This window comes from Zonotrichia albicollis, chromosome 39 (genome assembly GCF_047830755.1).
Source record: "Zonotrichia albicollis isolate bZonAlb1 chromosome 39, bZonAlb1.hap1, whole genome shotgun sequence".
NCBI lineage: Eukaryota > Metazoa > Chordata > Aves > Passeriformes > Passerellidae > Zonotrichia > Zonotrichia albicollis.
Window position 1 is genome coordinate 16,354 of NC_133857.1, and position 17,389 is coordinate 33,742.

Below are 17,389 nucleotides of genomic sequence, written 5' to 3' on the forward strand. Positions count from 1 at the left end.
TCCTTCGCCGTCAATCACCACAAACCACGCCCCCAACCTCGAGTTCTACCCACCCCCGCCGCGCGTCCCGATTTGCATAAACCACGCCCACACACCGCTCCCCTCACTCCTCCCGCCCGCCAGGGGGCGCCCCGCGCTGCTGACGGGGGCGCTCCCCGTCACGTGACGCGGCGCGGGGGTCACGCGGGACGGCGGCGGCGCCGTCATGGCGGCCATGGCGGCGGAGAAGGAAGCGGAGGCGCAGCGGTTGCTGAGCGAGGCCGAGCGGAAGGTCCGGGGGGCTCAGTCCTTCCTCGGGGGCCTCTTCGGGTGCGTCCGGTACCGGCGAGGGGGAACGGGGCGGGCGGCGGGCCGGGGAGGCCGCGGGAGGCCTGAGGGGAACGGGGGGGGAAGGGGAGACGGGGAGGCCTCAGGGGGGAAAAGGGCGGGAAAATGAGAGAGGGGGGAAAGGCGGGAACTGGGGGAGTCGTGAGGGGAATGGGGGGGGAGGGGAATTGGGGGGAAATTGGGGAAATTGTGAGGGAAAAGTGGGGTGGGGGAGGGGAACTGGGGAATTATGAGGGGAATTGGGGGTCCTGAGGGGAATTGGGGAAATTATGAGGGGAATTGGGGGGTCCTGAGGGGAAACTGGGGGGTCCTGAGGGGAAATTGGGGATTTTCTTGTGGGGGGGAGCCCAAAATTGCCCCAATTCCCCTTTTCCCACCCCGGTTCCTTCCCCACCCCCCAGAATTCCCAAAGTAATTCCCGTTTTTCCCTCAAAACCTCCATTTTTCCTGGAATAATTCCATTTTTTCCCAGAATAATTCCATCTTTTTGCTGTTTCCAGGGGTTCCTCGCGGCTGGAGGAGGCCTGTGACTGCTACACCCGCGCTGCCAACATGTTCAAAATGGCCAAAAACTGGAGCCGTGAGTCACGGCAGGAAAACTCCCATTCATTCCCTATTAATTATTCATTTATTCCTAATATTTATTCCGTATTTTCCCATTTTTTTCCTGTTTCCCAGAGGCTGGGGCTGCCTTTTCTCGAGCGGCTCAGCTCCAGAGCAAACTCCAACCCCATCACTGACCCCATTAATTCCCATTAATTCCCAATATTAATTCCCCATTAATTAACAATTAATTAGCAATTAATTAACAATTAATTTCTCTCTTTCCTAGAGGCTGGGGCTGCCTTTTTCCGGGCAGCTGCAGCTCCAGAGCAAACCCCAACCCCATGAATTCCCCATTAATTCCAATATTGATTACCATTATTTCCCTGTTAATTCCCCATTAATTAACAATTAATTACCAATTAATTTCTCTCTTCCCAGAAGCTGGGGCTGCCTTTTCCCGGGCGGCTCAGCTGCAGCTGCAGCTCCAGAGCAAACACGACGCCGCCACCAATTTCGTGGACGCCGGGAACGCCTTCAAGAAGGCCGATCCACAGGGTAGGGAGTTTGGGAATTTTGGGAATTTTGGGAATTCTGGGGAATTTTGGGAATTCTGGGGGTGTGGGGCAGGAATTCTACTGAAATCCCACTGAAATTCCATTAAAATCTCAATAAAATCAACTTAAATCCCATTAAAACCTCTCTAAAATCTTATTAAACTCCAACGGAAACATCATTAAAATACCCTTGAAATTCTTTTAAAAAACCCATTAAAATCCCACTAAAATCTCATTAAAATCTTGTCTAATCCTACTAAAATTCCATTAAAATTTTTCTAAAATCTCATTAAAATATCACTGAAATCTCATTAAAATCTGTTAAATCTCATTAAAATTCTGTTAAATCTCATTAAAATTCTGTTAAATCCCATTAGAATCCCACTGAAATTCCATTAAAGTCCTATTAAAATGCCTCTAAAATTCTCCTAAAATCCCACTGAAATCCTTCTAAAATCCTCCCAATCCACTAAATTCCATAAAAATTCTGCTAAAATTAAAAAAAATATCCCTCTAAATTCCCAAGAATCCCTTTAAATTCCCCAAAAATCCCCCTAAATCCTCCCAAATGTCCGGGTTTTTCTGCCCTTCCTGCCTGGGTTTATTTTTTCCCATTTTTCTCGCTTTTCCCTTTTATTTCCCATTTTTTGTTCTCACTTTTCCCCGGGAACTCGGGGGCGGGATCCGCTCCCAGCTGGGATCCCTGAGCCCGGCAGATGGAGCTGAATTCCCGGGATTTGGGCAAAATTCCAAAGTTTTGGGCAAAATTCCCAAAGTTTTGTGCAGAATTTTCAGGTTTTTGGGCAGAATTCCCAGGTTTTTGGGCAAAATTCCAGGATTTTGGGCAGAATTCCCAAAGTTTTTTGGGCAAAATTCCCATATTTGGGCAAAATACCCAAAGTTTTGTGCAGAATTTCAGGTTTTTGAGCAGAATTCCCAAAGTTTTGGGGCAAAATTCCAAAATTTTGAGCAGCATTCCTGCATTTTATGAGAAGAATTCTCAGTTTTTTGGGGTCAGATCCTGAGGATTCCCGGTCTCCAATCCCGATTTTTTTAGGCCTCAAATCTTGGAATTTGGGGTTCTGATCCTGAGAAATTTGGGGTCCAGTTCTGATTTTTTTGGGGTCTGATCCTGGAAAGTTTCAGGCTGTGATCCCAAAGATTTTGGGTTCCAATCCCGAGGATTTGGGCTTTCAATCCCAAAGGTTTTGGGGTCTGATCCTGAAATTTTTTTAGGGTTTTAATCCTGGGAATTTTGGGGTTCTGATCCCAAAGTTTGGGGTCTGATCTTGAAGATTTTGGGTCAGATCCTGAAATTTGAGGCTCTGATCCCAAAGATTTTGGGGTTCGATCCCAAAGTTTTTGGGGTCTGATCCCGAGGATTTTAGGGATGCCCAATCCTGATTTGTTGGGGTTCTAATCCTGAAATTTTAGAATTTAATTCTGGGAATTTTGGAGTTCTGATCCCAGGAAATTTGGGCTCAGATCCTGAAGATTTTGGGCTTTGATCCCAAAGATTTTCAGGGCCCAAGCTGGAAATTTCAGGCTCTGATCCCAAAGATTTTTGTGGTTCAGTCACGAGGATTTGGGGCCCCGTTTCCATTTTGCCCATTTTTTCCTCTTTTTTCCCTTTTCCCCCATTTTCTTCTCTTTTTTCCCCATTTTTTCCCCATTTTTTCCCCCATTTTTCCCCATTTTCCCCCATTTTTTCCCATTTTTCCCCATTTTTCCCTTTTTCTCCAGAGGCCGTCACGTGCCTGCTCCGCGCCATCGAGATCTACACGGACATGGTGAGACCCCCCTGGAATTCCCAAAATTCCCCCCAAAATTTGGGATTTGGGGGTTTCTGTTCCCCCTCCCACACCCCAGCCCAGGACCCTCCTGCTCTCCTGGGAAATTCCCATTTTCCCCTGAATATTCCCATTTTTTCCCATTTATTCATGTATTTTCCCTGGAATATTTCCCATTTTTTCCCATTTATTCCATGTATTTTCCCTGAATATTCCCATTTTCATTCCCACTTTTCCCGTGAAATTTTCCAATTTTTATTCCTGCTTTCCCCTGGAATATTCCTATTTTCATTATCCATTTTTCCCATGAAATATTCCCATTTTTATTCCCATTTTCCCATGAAATATTCCCATTTTCATTCCCACTTTTCCATGAAATTTTCCAATTTTTTTTCCCATTTTCTCCTGGAATATTCCCATTTTTTCCCATTTTTCCCATGAAATACTCCCATTTTTATTCCTGTTTTCCCCTGGAATATTCCCATTTTCATTCCCATTTTTCCATGAAATATTCCCATTTTCATTCCCATTTTCCCCCATGAAATATTCCCATTTTTATTCCTGTTTTCCCATGGAATATTCCCATTTTCTTTCCCATTTTCCCCATGAAATTTTCCCATTTTCATTCCTGTTTTCCCCTGGAACATTCCCATTTTCATTTCCATATTTCCCATGAAATATTCCCATTTTTGCTCCCATTTTTCCCATGAAATATTCCTGTTTTCATTTCCCTTTTTCCCATGAAATATTCCCATTTTTCCCATGAAATACTTCCATTTTCATTCCCATTTATTCCATGTTTTTCACATTTTCCCCTGGAATATTCCCATTTTCATTCCATTTTTCCATGAAGTTTTCCCATTTTCATTCCTGTTTTCCCCCATGAAATATTCCCATTTTTATTCCTGTTTTCCCCTGGAGTATTCCCATTTTCATTCCCATTTTTCCCATGAAATATTCCCATTTTTATTCCCGTTTTCCCATGGAATTTTCCCATTTTTATTCCTGTTTTCCCCTGGAATATTCCTATTTTCATTCCCATTTTTCCCATGGAATTTTCCCATTTTTATCCCTGTTTTCCCATGGAATATTCCCATTTTCATTCCATTTTTCCCATGGAATATTCCCATTTTTATTCCCGTTTTCCCATGGAATATTCCCATTTTCATTCCCGTTTTTCCATGAAATTTTCCCATTTTTATTCCTGTTTTCCCCCATGAAATATTCCCATTTTCATTCCCATTTTTCCCATGAAGTTTTCCCATTTTTATTCCTGTTTTCCCCTGGAATATTCCCATTTTCATTCCCATTTTTCCCATGAAGTTTTCCCATTTTCATTCCTGTTTTCCCCCATGAAATATTCCCATTTTTATTCCTGTTTTCCCCTGGAATATTCCCATTTTCATTCCCATTTTTCCCATAAAATTTTCCCATTTTTATTCCCGTTTTCCCCTGGAACATTCCCATTTTCATTCCCATTTTTCCCATGAAATTTTCCCATTTTCATTCCCGTTTTCCCCCATGAAATATTCCCATTTTTATTCCTATTTTCCCCTGGAATATTCCCATTTTCATTCCATTTTTCCCATGGAATAATCCCATTTTCATTCCCTGTTTTCCCATGGAATATTCCCATTTTCATTCCCATTTTTCCCATGAAACTTTCCCATTTTTATCCCTGTTTTCCCCTGGAATATTCCCATTTTCATTCCCATTTTTCCCATGGAACTTTCCCATTTTTATTTCTGTTTTCCCATGGAACATTCCCATTTTCATTCCATTTTTCCCATGAAATTTTCCCATTTTTATCCCTGTTTTCCCATGGAATTTTCCCATTTTTTCCCATTTTTGCCCATTTTTGCCCATTTTCCCCAGGGCCGTTTCACCATCGCAGCCAAGCACCACATCGCCATCGCCGAGATCTACGAGAGCGACCTGCTGGACATCGAGAAGGTCAAAAATCCCAAAGAAATCCCAAAAAAACCCCAAAAGATCCCATGAAAATCCCAAAAAAAACCACGGAAAAATAACGGAAAATCCACGGAAAATCCCCCCAAAAAAACTGAAAAATCCCCGAAAAATCCCGGAAAAACAGCACAAAAAATCCCTCAAAAATCCTGGAAAAATCCTAAAAAAAATTCTATGATAATCCAAAAAATCCAGTAAAAATCTCAGTAAAAATCCTGTAAAAATCTCAGTAAAAATCCCAGAAAATCCTGGGAAAATCCTAAAAAAAATTTCTATGATAATCCAAAAAATCCAGAAAATCCTGCAAAAATCTCAGTAAAAATCCCAGAAAATCTTGGGAAAATCCTAAAAAAAATATTCTGTGATAATCCAAAAATTCCAGTAAAAATCCCAGAAAATCCTGCAAAAACCTCAGTAAAAATCCCAGAAAATCCTGGAAAAAGCCTAAAAAAAAAAATTCTACGATAATCTAAAAATCCAGTAAAAATCCCAGAAAATCCTGCAAAAATCTCAGAAAAATCCTGTAAAAATCTCAGTAAAAATCCCAGAAAATCCAGGGAAATCCTAAAAAAAATTCTATGATAATCTAAAAAATCCAGTAAAAATCCGAGAAAATCCTGCAAAAACCTCAGTAAAAATCCCAGAAAATCCTGGGAAAAGCCTAAAAAAAAACTCTACGATAATCTAAAAAATCCAGTAAAAATCCCAGAAAATTCTGCAAAAATCTCAGAAAAATCCTGTAAAAATCTCAGTAAAAATCCCAGAAAATCCTGGGAAAATCCTAAAAAAAATTCTATGATAATCTAAAAAATCCAGTAAAAATCCAGAAAATCCTGGGAAAAGCCTAAAAAAAAAATTCTACGATAATCTAAAAAATCCAGTAAAAATCCCAGAAAATCCTGCAAAAATCTCAGTAAAAGTCCCAGAAAATCTTGGAAAAATCCTAAAAAAAAACTTTACGATAATCAAAATAATCCAGTAAAAATCCCAGAAAATCCTGGGAAATATCTGGAAATTTTGGGATATTTCTGGGATTTTTTGGGACTTTGGGGGGATTTTTAAAATTATTTTTCCAGGATTTTCTGGGATATTTTTTTCTCTCTTTTTCTGGGAATTCGGGGGTTTTCTGTGTTTTTCCTGTGTTTTTCTGGGATTTTTTCCAGAACTTTCTGGGATTTTTTCCAGGCTTTGCTGTGCCCAGCAGGAGCAGATGGAGCCGCCGGAATTCCAGAACTTTCCTCACTTTGTGGGGGCAGGCTGGAGAATTCCGGGATTTCAGAGCTTTTCCTGCCCTGATGGAATTTCCCCTGGAGCTCAGCTTTTAGCCCAAGTTTTTATCCCATTTTATCCCTTTTTTAGCCTGTTTTAATCCAATTTTAATCCCATTTTTATTCCATTTTTTGTCCTTTTTTTTACTCCATTTTAATCCAATTTTAATCCCATTTTTATTCCATTTTTTGTCTTTTTTTACCCCGTTTTAATCCAATTTTAATCCCATTTTTATTCCATTTTTTATCTTTTTTTACCCCATTTTAATCCAATTTTAATCCCATTTTTATTCCATTTTTTGTCTTTTTTTTACTCCATTTTAATCCAATTTTAATCCCATTTTTATTCCATTTTTTGTCTTTTTTTACCCCGTTTTAATCCAATTTTAATCCCATTTTTATTCCATTTTTTGTCTTTTTTTTATCCTGTTTTAATCCAATTTTAATCCCATTTTTATTCCATTTTTTGTCTTTTTTTTTACCCCATTTTAATCCCTTTTTCATCCCGATTTTATCCCTTTTTTAGCCTGTTTTAATCCAATTTTAATCCCATTTTTATTCCATTTTTTGTCTTTTTTTACCCCATTTTAATCCCTTTTTCATCCCGATTTTATCCCTTTTTTAGCCTGTTTAAATCCAATTTTAATCCCATTTTTATTCCATTTTTTGTCTTTTTTTACCCCATTTTAATCCCTTTTTCATCCCCATTTTATCCCATTTTTATTCCATTATCATCCCATTTTTATCCTAATTTTACTCCATTTTAATCCCATTTTTATCCAATTTTTATTTTCCTGCATTTTTCTGGGATTTTTCCATGTTTTTTCCTGGATTTTCCTTTTTTTTTTTTTTTTTTCCCAGGACTTTTCCAGGATCTTTCTGGGAATTTTTTTCAGGATTTTTTGGGACTTTTTCCTGGGTTTTTCCAGGATTTTTTTCTGGGATTTTCCTGGGATTTTTTTCTGGATTTTTCCAGGTTTCCCCCCCCCCAGTATTTTCCTGGTATTTTTTCAGGGATTTTTTTTTCCTTGAGTATTTCCAAATTTTTCCAGGATCGTTTTGGGTTTCTCCAGGGTTTTTCCTGGAATTTTTTGGGGATTTTCCCAGAGTTTTTTTGGGGATTTTTTTTTTTTGAGATATTTCCAAGATTTTCTTTTCTCATTTTTTCCCCAGGATTTCCCCGGGATTTTCCCAGGATTTCCTTGGGATTTTCCCAGGGTTTTACAATTTTTTATTTTTTTCCAGGATTTTTTCAGATTTTTTTTCTGGGATTTTCCCAGGATTTCCTTGGGATTTTCCCAGGGTTTTACAATTTTTTTTTTTTCCAGGATTTTTTCAGATTTTTTTTCTGGGATTTTCCCAGGATTTCCTTGGGATTTTCACAGGGTTTTACAATTTTTTTTTTTCCAGGATTTTTTCAGATTTTTTTTCTGGGATTTTCCCCAGGATTTCCCAGGATCCTTTTGAGTTTCTCACGGGTTTTTCCCACGATTTTTGGGTGAATTTTCCAGAATTTTCTGTGTTTTTTCCCGGGTATTTGGGGGGGTTTGGGTGGGATTTTTGGGATCTTTTCCCAATTTTGGGATTTTCCCCCCCAGGCCGTGGCGCACTACGAGCAGGCGGCCGATTACTACAGAGGGGAGGAGTCCACCAGGTACCCGTGGAGACCCCAGACCCAAATCCTGAGCAATTCCAATGGAGCCCAATGGAGACCCCAGACCCAAATCCTGAGGAATTCTGAGGAATTCCAATGGATCCCAGGAGACCCCCGACCCAAATCCCAATGGATCCTGAACAATTCCAATGGATCCCAGGAGACCCCCGACCCAAATCCCAATGGATCCTGAACAATTCCAATGGATCCCAGGAGACCCCCGACCCAAATCCCAATGGATCCTGAACAATTCCAATGGATCCCAGGAGACCCCCGACCCAAATCCCAATGGATCCTGAACAATTCCAATGGATCCCAGGAGACCCCCGACCCAAATCCCAATGGATCCTGAACAATTCCAATGGATCCCAATGGTCCTGACCCAAATCCTGAGGAATTCCAATGGATCCCAGGAGACCCCAGACCCAAATCCTGAGGAATTCCAAGGGATCCCAACAGATCCTGGGGATCCCAGGAGACCCCAGACCCAAATCCCAACAGATCCTGAAGAATTCCAATGGATCCCAATGATTCCGACCCAAATCCTCAGGAATTCCGAGGGATCTCAGGAGACCCCAGACCCAAATCCCAACAGATCCTGAGCAATTCCAATGGAATTCCAAATGGACCCCAGATCCAAAATTCCAATGGATCCCAGGAGACCCCAGACCCAAATCCCAACGGATCCTGAGGAGTTCCAATGGATCCCAATGGATCCCAATGATCCCTGCCCAAATCCTCAGGAATTCCAATGGATCCCAGCAGACCCCAGATCTGAATCCCAATGGATCTCAGGAGACCCCAGACCCAAATCCCAACCGGTCCAAACCCAAAATCCCAACGGATTCCCAGGGGATTCCAATGGATCCCGAGGAATTCCAGCCCAAATCCCACCTGAGCTGTCGGGATCTGCTGGGATTTGGGGGTTTGGGGCGGAATTTTGATGGGAATTTGGGTGTTTTGGGTGGGATTTTTGGGATTTCAGTGGGAATTGGGGTGTTTTGGGTGGGATTTTTGGGATTTTAGTGAGAATCGGATTTTTGGGTGGGATTTTTGGGATTTCAGTGGGAATTGGGGTTTTTTGGGGTGGAATTTCTGGGATTTTTTTTTTTGGTGTTTGGGTTCTTTTGAGTGGGATTTTGGGTTTTTTTGGGAATTCTCCCCCGAATCCCCATTCCCAGCTCGGCCAACAAGTGCCTGCTGAAGGCGGCTGGGATTTGGGATTTTGGGTGGGATTTTGATGGGAATTGGGGTTTTTTGATGGGATTTTTTTGGGATTTGGGGTTTTTTGGATGGGATTTTTTTTGGAATTTGGAATTTTCTGGGTGGAATTTTTGGGATTTGGGTTTTTTTGGGATTTCTCCCCAGCTCAGCCAACAAGTGCCTGCTGAAGGGGGCTGGGATTTGGGATTTTGGATGGGATTTTGATGGGATTTGGGATTTTGGGTGGGATTTTGATGGGATTTTGATGGGATTTGGGGCTTTTTGGATGGGATTTTTGATGGGATTTGGTGTTTTTTGAATGGGATTTTTTTGGGAATTTGGGGTTTTTTGGATGGGATTTTTTTTTTTGGGAATTTGGAATTTTTTGGGTGGGATTTTTGGGATTTTGGGTTTTTTTGGGATTTCTCCCCAGCTCAGCCAACAAGTGCCTGCTGAAGGTGGCTGGGATTTGGGATTTTGGGTGGGATTTTGATGGGATTTGGGGTTTTTTGATCGGATTTTTTTGGGATTTGGGGTTTTTTTGATGGGATTTTTGCTGAGATTTTTGGGATTTGGGATGGGATTTTGATGGGAATTGGGGCTTTTTGGATGGGATTTTTTTGGGAATTTGGGGTTTTTTGAATGGGATTTTTTTGGGAAATTGGAATTTTTTGGGTGGAATTTTTGGGATTTTGGTTTTTTTGGGATTTCTCACCAATCCCATCCCCAGCTCAGCCAACAAGTGCCTGCTGATGGTGGCTGGGATTTGGGATTTTGGGTGGGATTTTGATGGGATTTTGATGGGATTTTTTTGGGATTTGGGATTTTTTGATCGGATTTTTTTGGGATTTGGAATTTTTTGGGTGGGATTTTTGGGATTTTGGTTTTTTTTGGGATTTCTCCCCAGCTCAGCCAACAAGTGCCTGCTGAAGGGGGCTGGGATTTGGGATTTTGGGTGGGATTTTTGATGGGATTTGGGATTTTGGGTGGGATTTTGATGGGAATTGGGGTTTTTTGATGGGATTTTTTTGGGATTTGGGGTTTTTTGATGGGATTTTTGCTGGGATTTTTGGGATTTGGGATTTTTGGGATTTGGGATTTGGGATGGGATTTTGATGGGATTTTGATGGGATTTGGGGTTTTTTGGATGGGAGTTTTTTGGGATTTGGGGTTTTTTGGATGGGATTTTTTGGGGGATTTGGGGTTTTTTAATTGGATTTTTTTTGGGAATTTGGAATTTTCTGGGTGGAATTTTTGGGATTTTGGGTTTTTTTTGGGATTTCTCCCCAGCTCAGCCAACAAGTGCCTGCTGAAGGTGGCTGGGATTTGGGATTTTGGGTGGGATTTTGGGTGGGATTTTGATGGGAATTGGGGTTTTTTTGATCGGATTTTTTTGGGATTTGGGGTTTTTTTGATCGGATTTTTTTGGGAATTTGGAATTTTTTGGGTGGAATTTTTGGGATTTTGGTGTTTTTGGGATTTCTCCCCAGCTCAGCCAACAAGTGCCTGCTGAAGGTGGCTGGGATTTGGGATTTTGGGTGGGATTTTGATGGGAATTGGGGTTTTTTGGATGGGATTTTTTTGGGATTTGGGGTTTTTTGGATGGGATTTTTTTTGGAATTTGGAATTTTCTGGGTGGAATTTTTGGGATTTTGGGTTTTTTGGGAATTCTCCCCAGCTCAGCCAACAAGTGCCTGCTGAAGGGGGCTGGGATTTGGAATTTGGATGGGATTTTGATGGGATTTGGGTTTTTGAGTGGGATTTTTTTGGGGATTTGGGGTTTTTTGGATGGGATTTTTTTGGGGATTTGGAATTTTTTGGGTGGGATTTTTGGGATTTTGGGTTTTTTTGGGATTTCTCCCCAGCTCAGCCAACAAGTGCCTGCTGAAGGTGGCTGGGATTTGGGATTTTGATGGGATTTTGATGGGAATTGGGATTTTTTGATGGGATTTTTGCTGGGATTTTTGGGATTTGGGATTTTGATGGGAATTGGGGTTTTTTGGGTGGGATTTTTTTTGGGGATTTGGGGTTTTTTGATGGGATTTTTGCTGGGATTTTTGGGATTTGGGATTTTGGGTGGGATTTTAATGGGATTTTTTTGGGATTTGGGATTTTTTGATCGGAGTTTTTTTGGAATCTGGAATTTTTTGGGTGGGATTTTTGGGATTTTGGGTTTTTTTGGGATTTCTCCCCAGCTCAGCCAACAAGTGCCTGCTGAAGGCAGCTGGGATTTGGGATTTTGGGTGGGATTTTGATGGGATTTTGATGGGAATTGGGATTTTGGATGGGATTTTTTTGGGATTTGGGATTTTTGGATGGGATTTTTTTGGGATTTGGGTTTTTTTGATGGGATTTTTGGGATTTGGGATTTTTGGGATTTGGGATTTTGGGTGGGATTTTGATGCGAATTGGGGTTTTTTGATCGGATTTTTTTGGGATTTGGGGTTTTTTGATCGGATTTTTTTGGGAATTTGGAATTTTCTGGGTGGGATTTTTGGGATTTGGGTTTTTTTGGGATTTCTCCCCAGCTCAGCCAACAAGTGCCTGCTGAAGGTGGCTGGGATTTGGGATTTTGGGTGGGATTTGGTGTTTTTTGAATGGGATTCTTTTGGGATTTGGGGTTTTTTGGATGGGATTTTTTTGGGGATTTGGAATTTTTTGGGTGGAATTTTTGGGATTTGGGTTTTTTTGGGATTTCTCCCCAGCTCAGCCAACAAGTGCCTGCTGAAGGTGGCGGCCTACGCGGCGCAGCTCGAGCAGTTCCCGCGCGCCATCGACATCTACGAGCAGGTGGGGCCTTCGTCCTCCTCATCCTCCTCCTCCTCCTCCTCCTCCTTCCTCTTCCTCATTCCCTGCTTTCCCCCTCAGTCTTTCCTTATTTTCCTCTTTTTTCCCTCATTTTTCTGGGTTTTTCTTTCATTTTCTTGTCTCTTTTTTTGTCATTTTCCTGCTTTTTTCCTCATTTTTCTGCTTTTATTTCTCATTTTCCTGCTTTCCTTCTCAATTCTTCATTTTTTTGCTTTTTTTTTGTTTTTCTCTAATTTTTCTGTTCTTTTTCCTGATTTTCCTGTTTTTTTCCTCGTTTTTCTGCTTTTATTTCTCACTTTCCTGCTCTCCCCCTCATTCTTTCCTTATTTTCCTCTTTTTCCCTCATTTTTCCGGGTTTTTCTTTCATTTTCTTGTCTCTTTTTTTGTCATTTTCCTGGTTTTATCCTCGTTTTTCTGCTTTTATTTCTCATTTTCCTGCTTTCCCCCTCAATTCTCCATTTTTTCTCATTTTCTTGGTTTCTCTCTCATTTTCCTGATTTTCCTGGTTTTATTCCTCATTTTTCTGCTTTTATTTCTCATTTTCCTGCTTTCCCCCCCGAATTCTCAATTTTTTCTAATTTGCTTGGTTTTTCTCTAATTTTTTTTTGTTTTTTCCTCATTTTTCTGCTTTTTTTGTCATTTTCCTGATTTTTTTTCCTGATTTTCTTGCTTTTTTCCTGGTTTTCTGCTTTTTTCTCTGATTTTCCTGGGTTTTTCCTTATTTCCCTCCTTTTTTCCTCGTTTTCTTGCTTTTTTTCCCTCATTTTGTTGCCTTTTTTCTCTCTTTTTTTTTGTTTTTTTTGCTCTTTTCCTCCTCCCTTTTCCCCTTCTCTCATTTCCTCCCCCCCTCCCTCCAGTCCCCTTTTGGAATTCCCAAATTTTCCTGAAAAATTTCTGGAATTCTCTGGATTTTTTTTTTCTGGAATTTTCTCCAATTTTTTTTTTTTGGGTTTTTTTTTGTTTTGTTCTGGAATTTTGTCTCTTATTTTTTGGGTTTTTTTTTGTTTTTCGTTTTTTTTTTTTCTGGAATTTTCTCAAATTTTTTTGTGGGTTTTTTTTTTGTTTTTGTTTTTGTTTTTGTTTTTTGGTTGTTTTTTTTTTGGTTTTTTTTTGGTTTTTTTTTTTTTGGTTTTGTTTTGTTTTGTTTTGTTTTTTTTCTGGAATTTTCTCTCTTTTTTTTCGGTTTTTTTTTTTTTTTTGTTTTTTTTTTTTTTTTTTTTTTTTTTTGGTTGTTTTTTTCTGGAATTTTCTCAATTTTTTTTTTTTTTTTTTTTGTTTTGTTTTTTTTTTTTTTTTTTTTTTTGTTTTTTGTTTTTGAATGTTCTGGAATGTTCTGGAACGCTCCAGGTGGGCTCGGTGGCCATGGACAGCCCCCTACTCAAATACAGCGCCAAGGAGCATTTCTTCAGGGCTGCCCTGTGCCACTTCTGCGTGGACATGCTCAACGCTAAGGTAATTAATTAGCATTAATTAGGATTTAATTAGGATTTAATTTGGGGTTAAATTTGGGATTTTGGGGTTAATTTGGGATTGGGACTGGAGCATTTCTTCAGGGCCGCCCTGTGCCACTTCTGCGTGGACATGCTCAACGCCAAGGTAATTCATTAATTAATTAATTAATTAGAGATTAATTAGGAGTGAATGAGGATTTAATTTGGGGTTAAATTTGGGATTTTGGGGTTAATTTGGGATTGGGACTGGAGCATTTCTTCAGGGCTGCCCTGTGCCACTTCTGCGTGGACACGCTCAACGCTAAGGTAATTAATTAGCATTAATTAGGATTTAATGAGGATTTAATTTGGGGTTAAAATTGGGATTTTGGGGTTAAATTTGGGATTTTGGGGTTAATTTGGGATTGGGACTGGAGCATTTCTTCAGGGCTGCCCTGTGCCACTTCTGCGTGGACATGCTCAACGCCAAGGTAATTAATTAATTAATTAATTAATTAGAGATTAATTAGGAGTTAATGAGGATTTAATTTGGGGTTAATTTGGCATTTTGGGGTTAATTTGGAATTGGGACTGGAGCATTTCTTCAGGGCTGCCCTGTGCCACTTCTGCGTGGACATGCTCAACGCTAAGGTAATTAGTTAATTAATTAATTAGAGATTGATTAGGAGTTAATGAGGATTTAACTTGGGGTTAAATTTGGGATTTTGGGGTTAATTTGGGATTGGGACTGGAGCATTTCTTCAGGGCCGCCCTGTGCCACTTCTGCGTGGACATGCTCAACGCCAAGGTAATTCATTAATTAGTGCTAATGAGGGGTTGATTTGGGGTAATTGGGGTTAAATTTGGGGTTAAAATTGGGATTTTTGGGGTCATGGAAATGGAGCATTTCTTCAGGGCTGCCCTGTGCCACTTCTGCGTGGTCATGCTCAATGCTAAGGTAATTAATTAATTAATTAGAGATTAATTAGGAGTTAATGAGGGTTTAATTTGGGGTAATTGGGGTTAAAATTGGGGTTTTGGGGTTAATTTGAGAGCATTTCTTCAGGGCTGCCCTGTGCCACTTCTGCGTGGACAGGCTCAATGCCAAGGTAATTAATTAGCAATAATTAGGATTAATTAGAAGTTAATTAGGATTTAATTTGGGGTAATTGGGGTTAAATTTGGGGTTAAAATTGGGATTTTGGGGTTAATTTGAGAGCATTTCTTCAGGGCTGCCCTGTGCCACTTCTGCGTGGACACGCTCAATGCCAAGGTGATTAATTAGCGCTAATTAGGGTGTTAATTAGCGGTTAACGAGCGTTAATTACCCCAGCTGGCGGTGCAGCGATACGAGGAGATGTTCCCGGCCTTCTCCGACTGCCGCGAGTGCAAACTCCTCAAGGTCGGCCTTCCTCCCCTCCTCATCCTCCTCATCCTCATCATCCTCATCCCCCTCCTCATCCTCATCTTCATCTTCATCCTCACCTTCATCCTCCTCATCCCCCTCCTCATCCTCACCTTCATCCTCCTCATCCTCACCTTCATCCCCCTCATCCTCATCCTCATCCCCCTCCTCATCCTCATCCCCCTCATCATCTTCATCCTCACCTTCATCCCCCTCCTCATCCTCACCCTCATCCTCACCCTCATCCCCCTCCTCACCCTCACCTTCATCCTCATCCTCACCTTCATCCTCATCCTCACCTTCATCCTCCCCATCCTCATCCTCCTCATCCTCATCCTCACCTTCATCCTCCCCATCCTCATCCCCCTCATCCTCACCTTCATCCTCCCCATCCTCATCCTCACCCTCATCCTCACCTTCATCCTCCTCATCCTCACCTTCATCCTCCTCATCCTCATCCTCATCCTCATCCTCACCCTCATCCTCACCCTCCTCATCCTCATCCTCACCTTCATCCTCCTCATCCTCATCCCCCTCATCATCTTCATCCTCACCTTCATCCTCCTCATCCTCACCTTCATCCTCCTCATCCTCACCCTCACCCTCATCACCCTCATCCTCATCCCCCTCATCATCTTCATCCTCACCTTCATCCTCCTCATCCTCATCCCCCTCATCATCTTCATCCTCACCTTCATCCTCCTCATCCTCACCCTCATCCTCATCCTCACCTTCATCCTCCTCATCCTCATCCTCACCTTCATCCTCCTCATCCTCTCCTCATCCTCCTCCTCACCTTCATCCCCCTCCTCATCCTCATCCCCCTCATCATCTTCATCCTCACCTTCATCCCCCTCCTCATCCTCACCTTCATCCTCCCCATCCTCATCCTCATCCCCCTCCTCATCCTCACCTTCCTCATCCTCATCCTCATCCCCTCCTCATCCTCATCCCCATCCTCATCCTCATCCTCACCTTCATCCTCATCCTCATCCTCGCCTCCTTCCTCCCCAGAAGCTGCTGGAGGCTCACGAGGAGCAGAACGTGGACGCCTTCACCGACGCCGTACGTGGGGAAATCGCCCCAAAATCACCCCTAAATCACCCCAGAATCACCCCAAAATTATCCCCAAAATCACCCCAAATTTTACCCTAAATTCACCCCAAAATTCACCCCAAAATTCGTCCCAAATTCGCCCCAAAATCACCCCAAAATCCACCCTAAAATCACCCCAAAATTCGTCCCAAATTCGCCCCTGAATCACCCCAAAATTCGTCCCAAATTCACCCCAAAATCAGCCCAAAATTCACTGCAAAATCAGCCCAAAATTACCCCAAATTCACCCCAAAATCACCCTAAACTCATTCCAAAATTCCCCCCAAAATCACCCCAGAATCACCCCAAAATCCACCCCAAAATTACCCCAAAATCACCCTAAGCTCATCCCAAATTTCACCCCAAAATCAGCCCAAAATTACTCCAAAATCACCCTAAAATTCGCCCCAAAATCACCCCAAATTCACCCCAAAATTCACCGCAAAATCAGCCCAAAATTCACCCCAAAATCACGCCAGAATTCACCCCAAAATCACCCCAGAATCACCCTAAAATTACCCCAAAATCACCCTAAGCTCATCCCAAATTTCACCCCAAAATCAGCCCAAAATTACTCCAAATTCACCCTAAAATTTGCCCCAAATTCACCCCAAAATTCACCGCAAAATCACGCCAAAATTCACCCCAAAATCACACCAGAATCACACCAAAATCCACCCCAAAATTACCCCAAAATCAGCCCAAAATTACTCCAAAATCACCCTAAAATTCGCCCCAAAATCACCCCAAATTCACCCCAAAATTCACCGCAAAATCAGCCCAAAATTCACCCCAAAATCACACCAAAATTCACCCCAAAATCACACCAGAATCACTCCAAAATTTACCCCAAATTCCCCCGATTTCCCCCAAATTCCCCCGATTTCCCCCAAATTCCCCCAATTTCCCCAAATTTCCCAATTTCCCGTTTCAGGTGAAGGAGTTTGACTCCATCTCGCGCCTGGACCAGTGGCTGACGGCGCTGCTGCTGCGCATCAAGAGGAGCATCCAGGGCGAGGAGCAGGACCTGCGCTGAGACGGCCCCGAAACGCCCCAAAATCGCCCCAAAAACGCCCCAAAAATACCCCAAAAATATCCTGGGAACATGTTTGAATACCCCCCAGAAAACCCCAAAATATGTCAAAAATATACCCCAAAAATATCCTGAGAACATGCTTGAATACCCCCCAGAAAACCCCAAAATATGTCAAAAATATACCCCAAAAATCCTGAATAAACACCCAAAAAATATCCTAATAACATGTTTAAATACCCCCCAGAAACCCCCAAAATATGTCAAAAATATACCCCAAAAATCCCCAATAAACACCACAAAAACGC

General features: G+C 41.7%; 1 protein-coding gene across 7 annotated transcripts; it reads left to right on the forward strand.

Annotated features, from left to right (window-relative positions):
* The first annotated feature begins 134 nt into the window (after nt 1-134).
* On the forward strand, nt 135-17,186 carry LOC141726783 (alpha-soluble NSF attachment protein-like). 7 transcript variants are annotated; one of them, XM_074531849.1, is made up of 12 exons: nt 135-309; nt 828-907; nt 1,312-1,428; nt 3,171-3,217; nt 5,093-5,170; nt 8,052-8,107; nt 12,016-12,100; nt 13,466-13,570; nt 13,672-13,714; nt 14,882-14,950; nt 15,971-16,018; nt 16,983-17,186. In XM_074531849.1, exons 1-12 carry the CDS (start codon nt 206-208, stop codon nt 16,994-16,996), a joined length of 846 nt encoding a protein of 281 aa, XP_074387950.1. In that variant the 5' UTR covers nt 135-205; the 3' UTR covers nt 16,997-17,186. The 7 variants fall into 7 exon arrangements, with proteins under 7 accessions (XP_074387950.1, XP_074387949.1, XP_074387948.1 ...); XM_074531848.1 differs by having other exon boundaries at nt 137-309; nt 15,968-16,018; XM_074531847.1 differs by lacking the exon at nt 13,672-13,714 and having other exon boundaries at nt 137-309.
* The last annotated feature ends 203 nt before the right edge of the window (nt 17,187-17,389 follow it).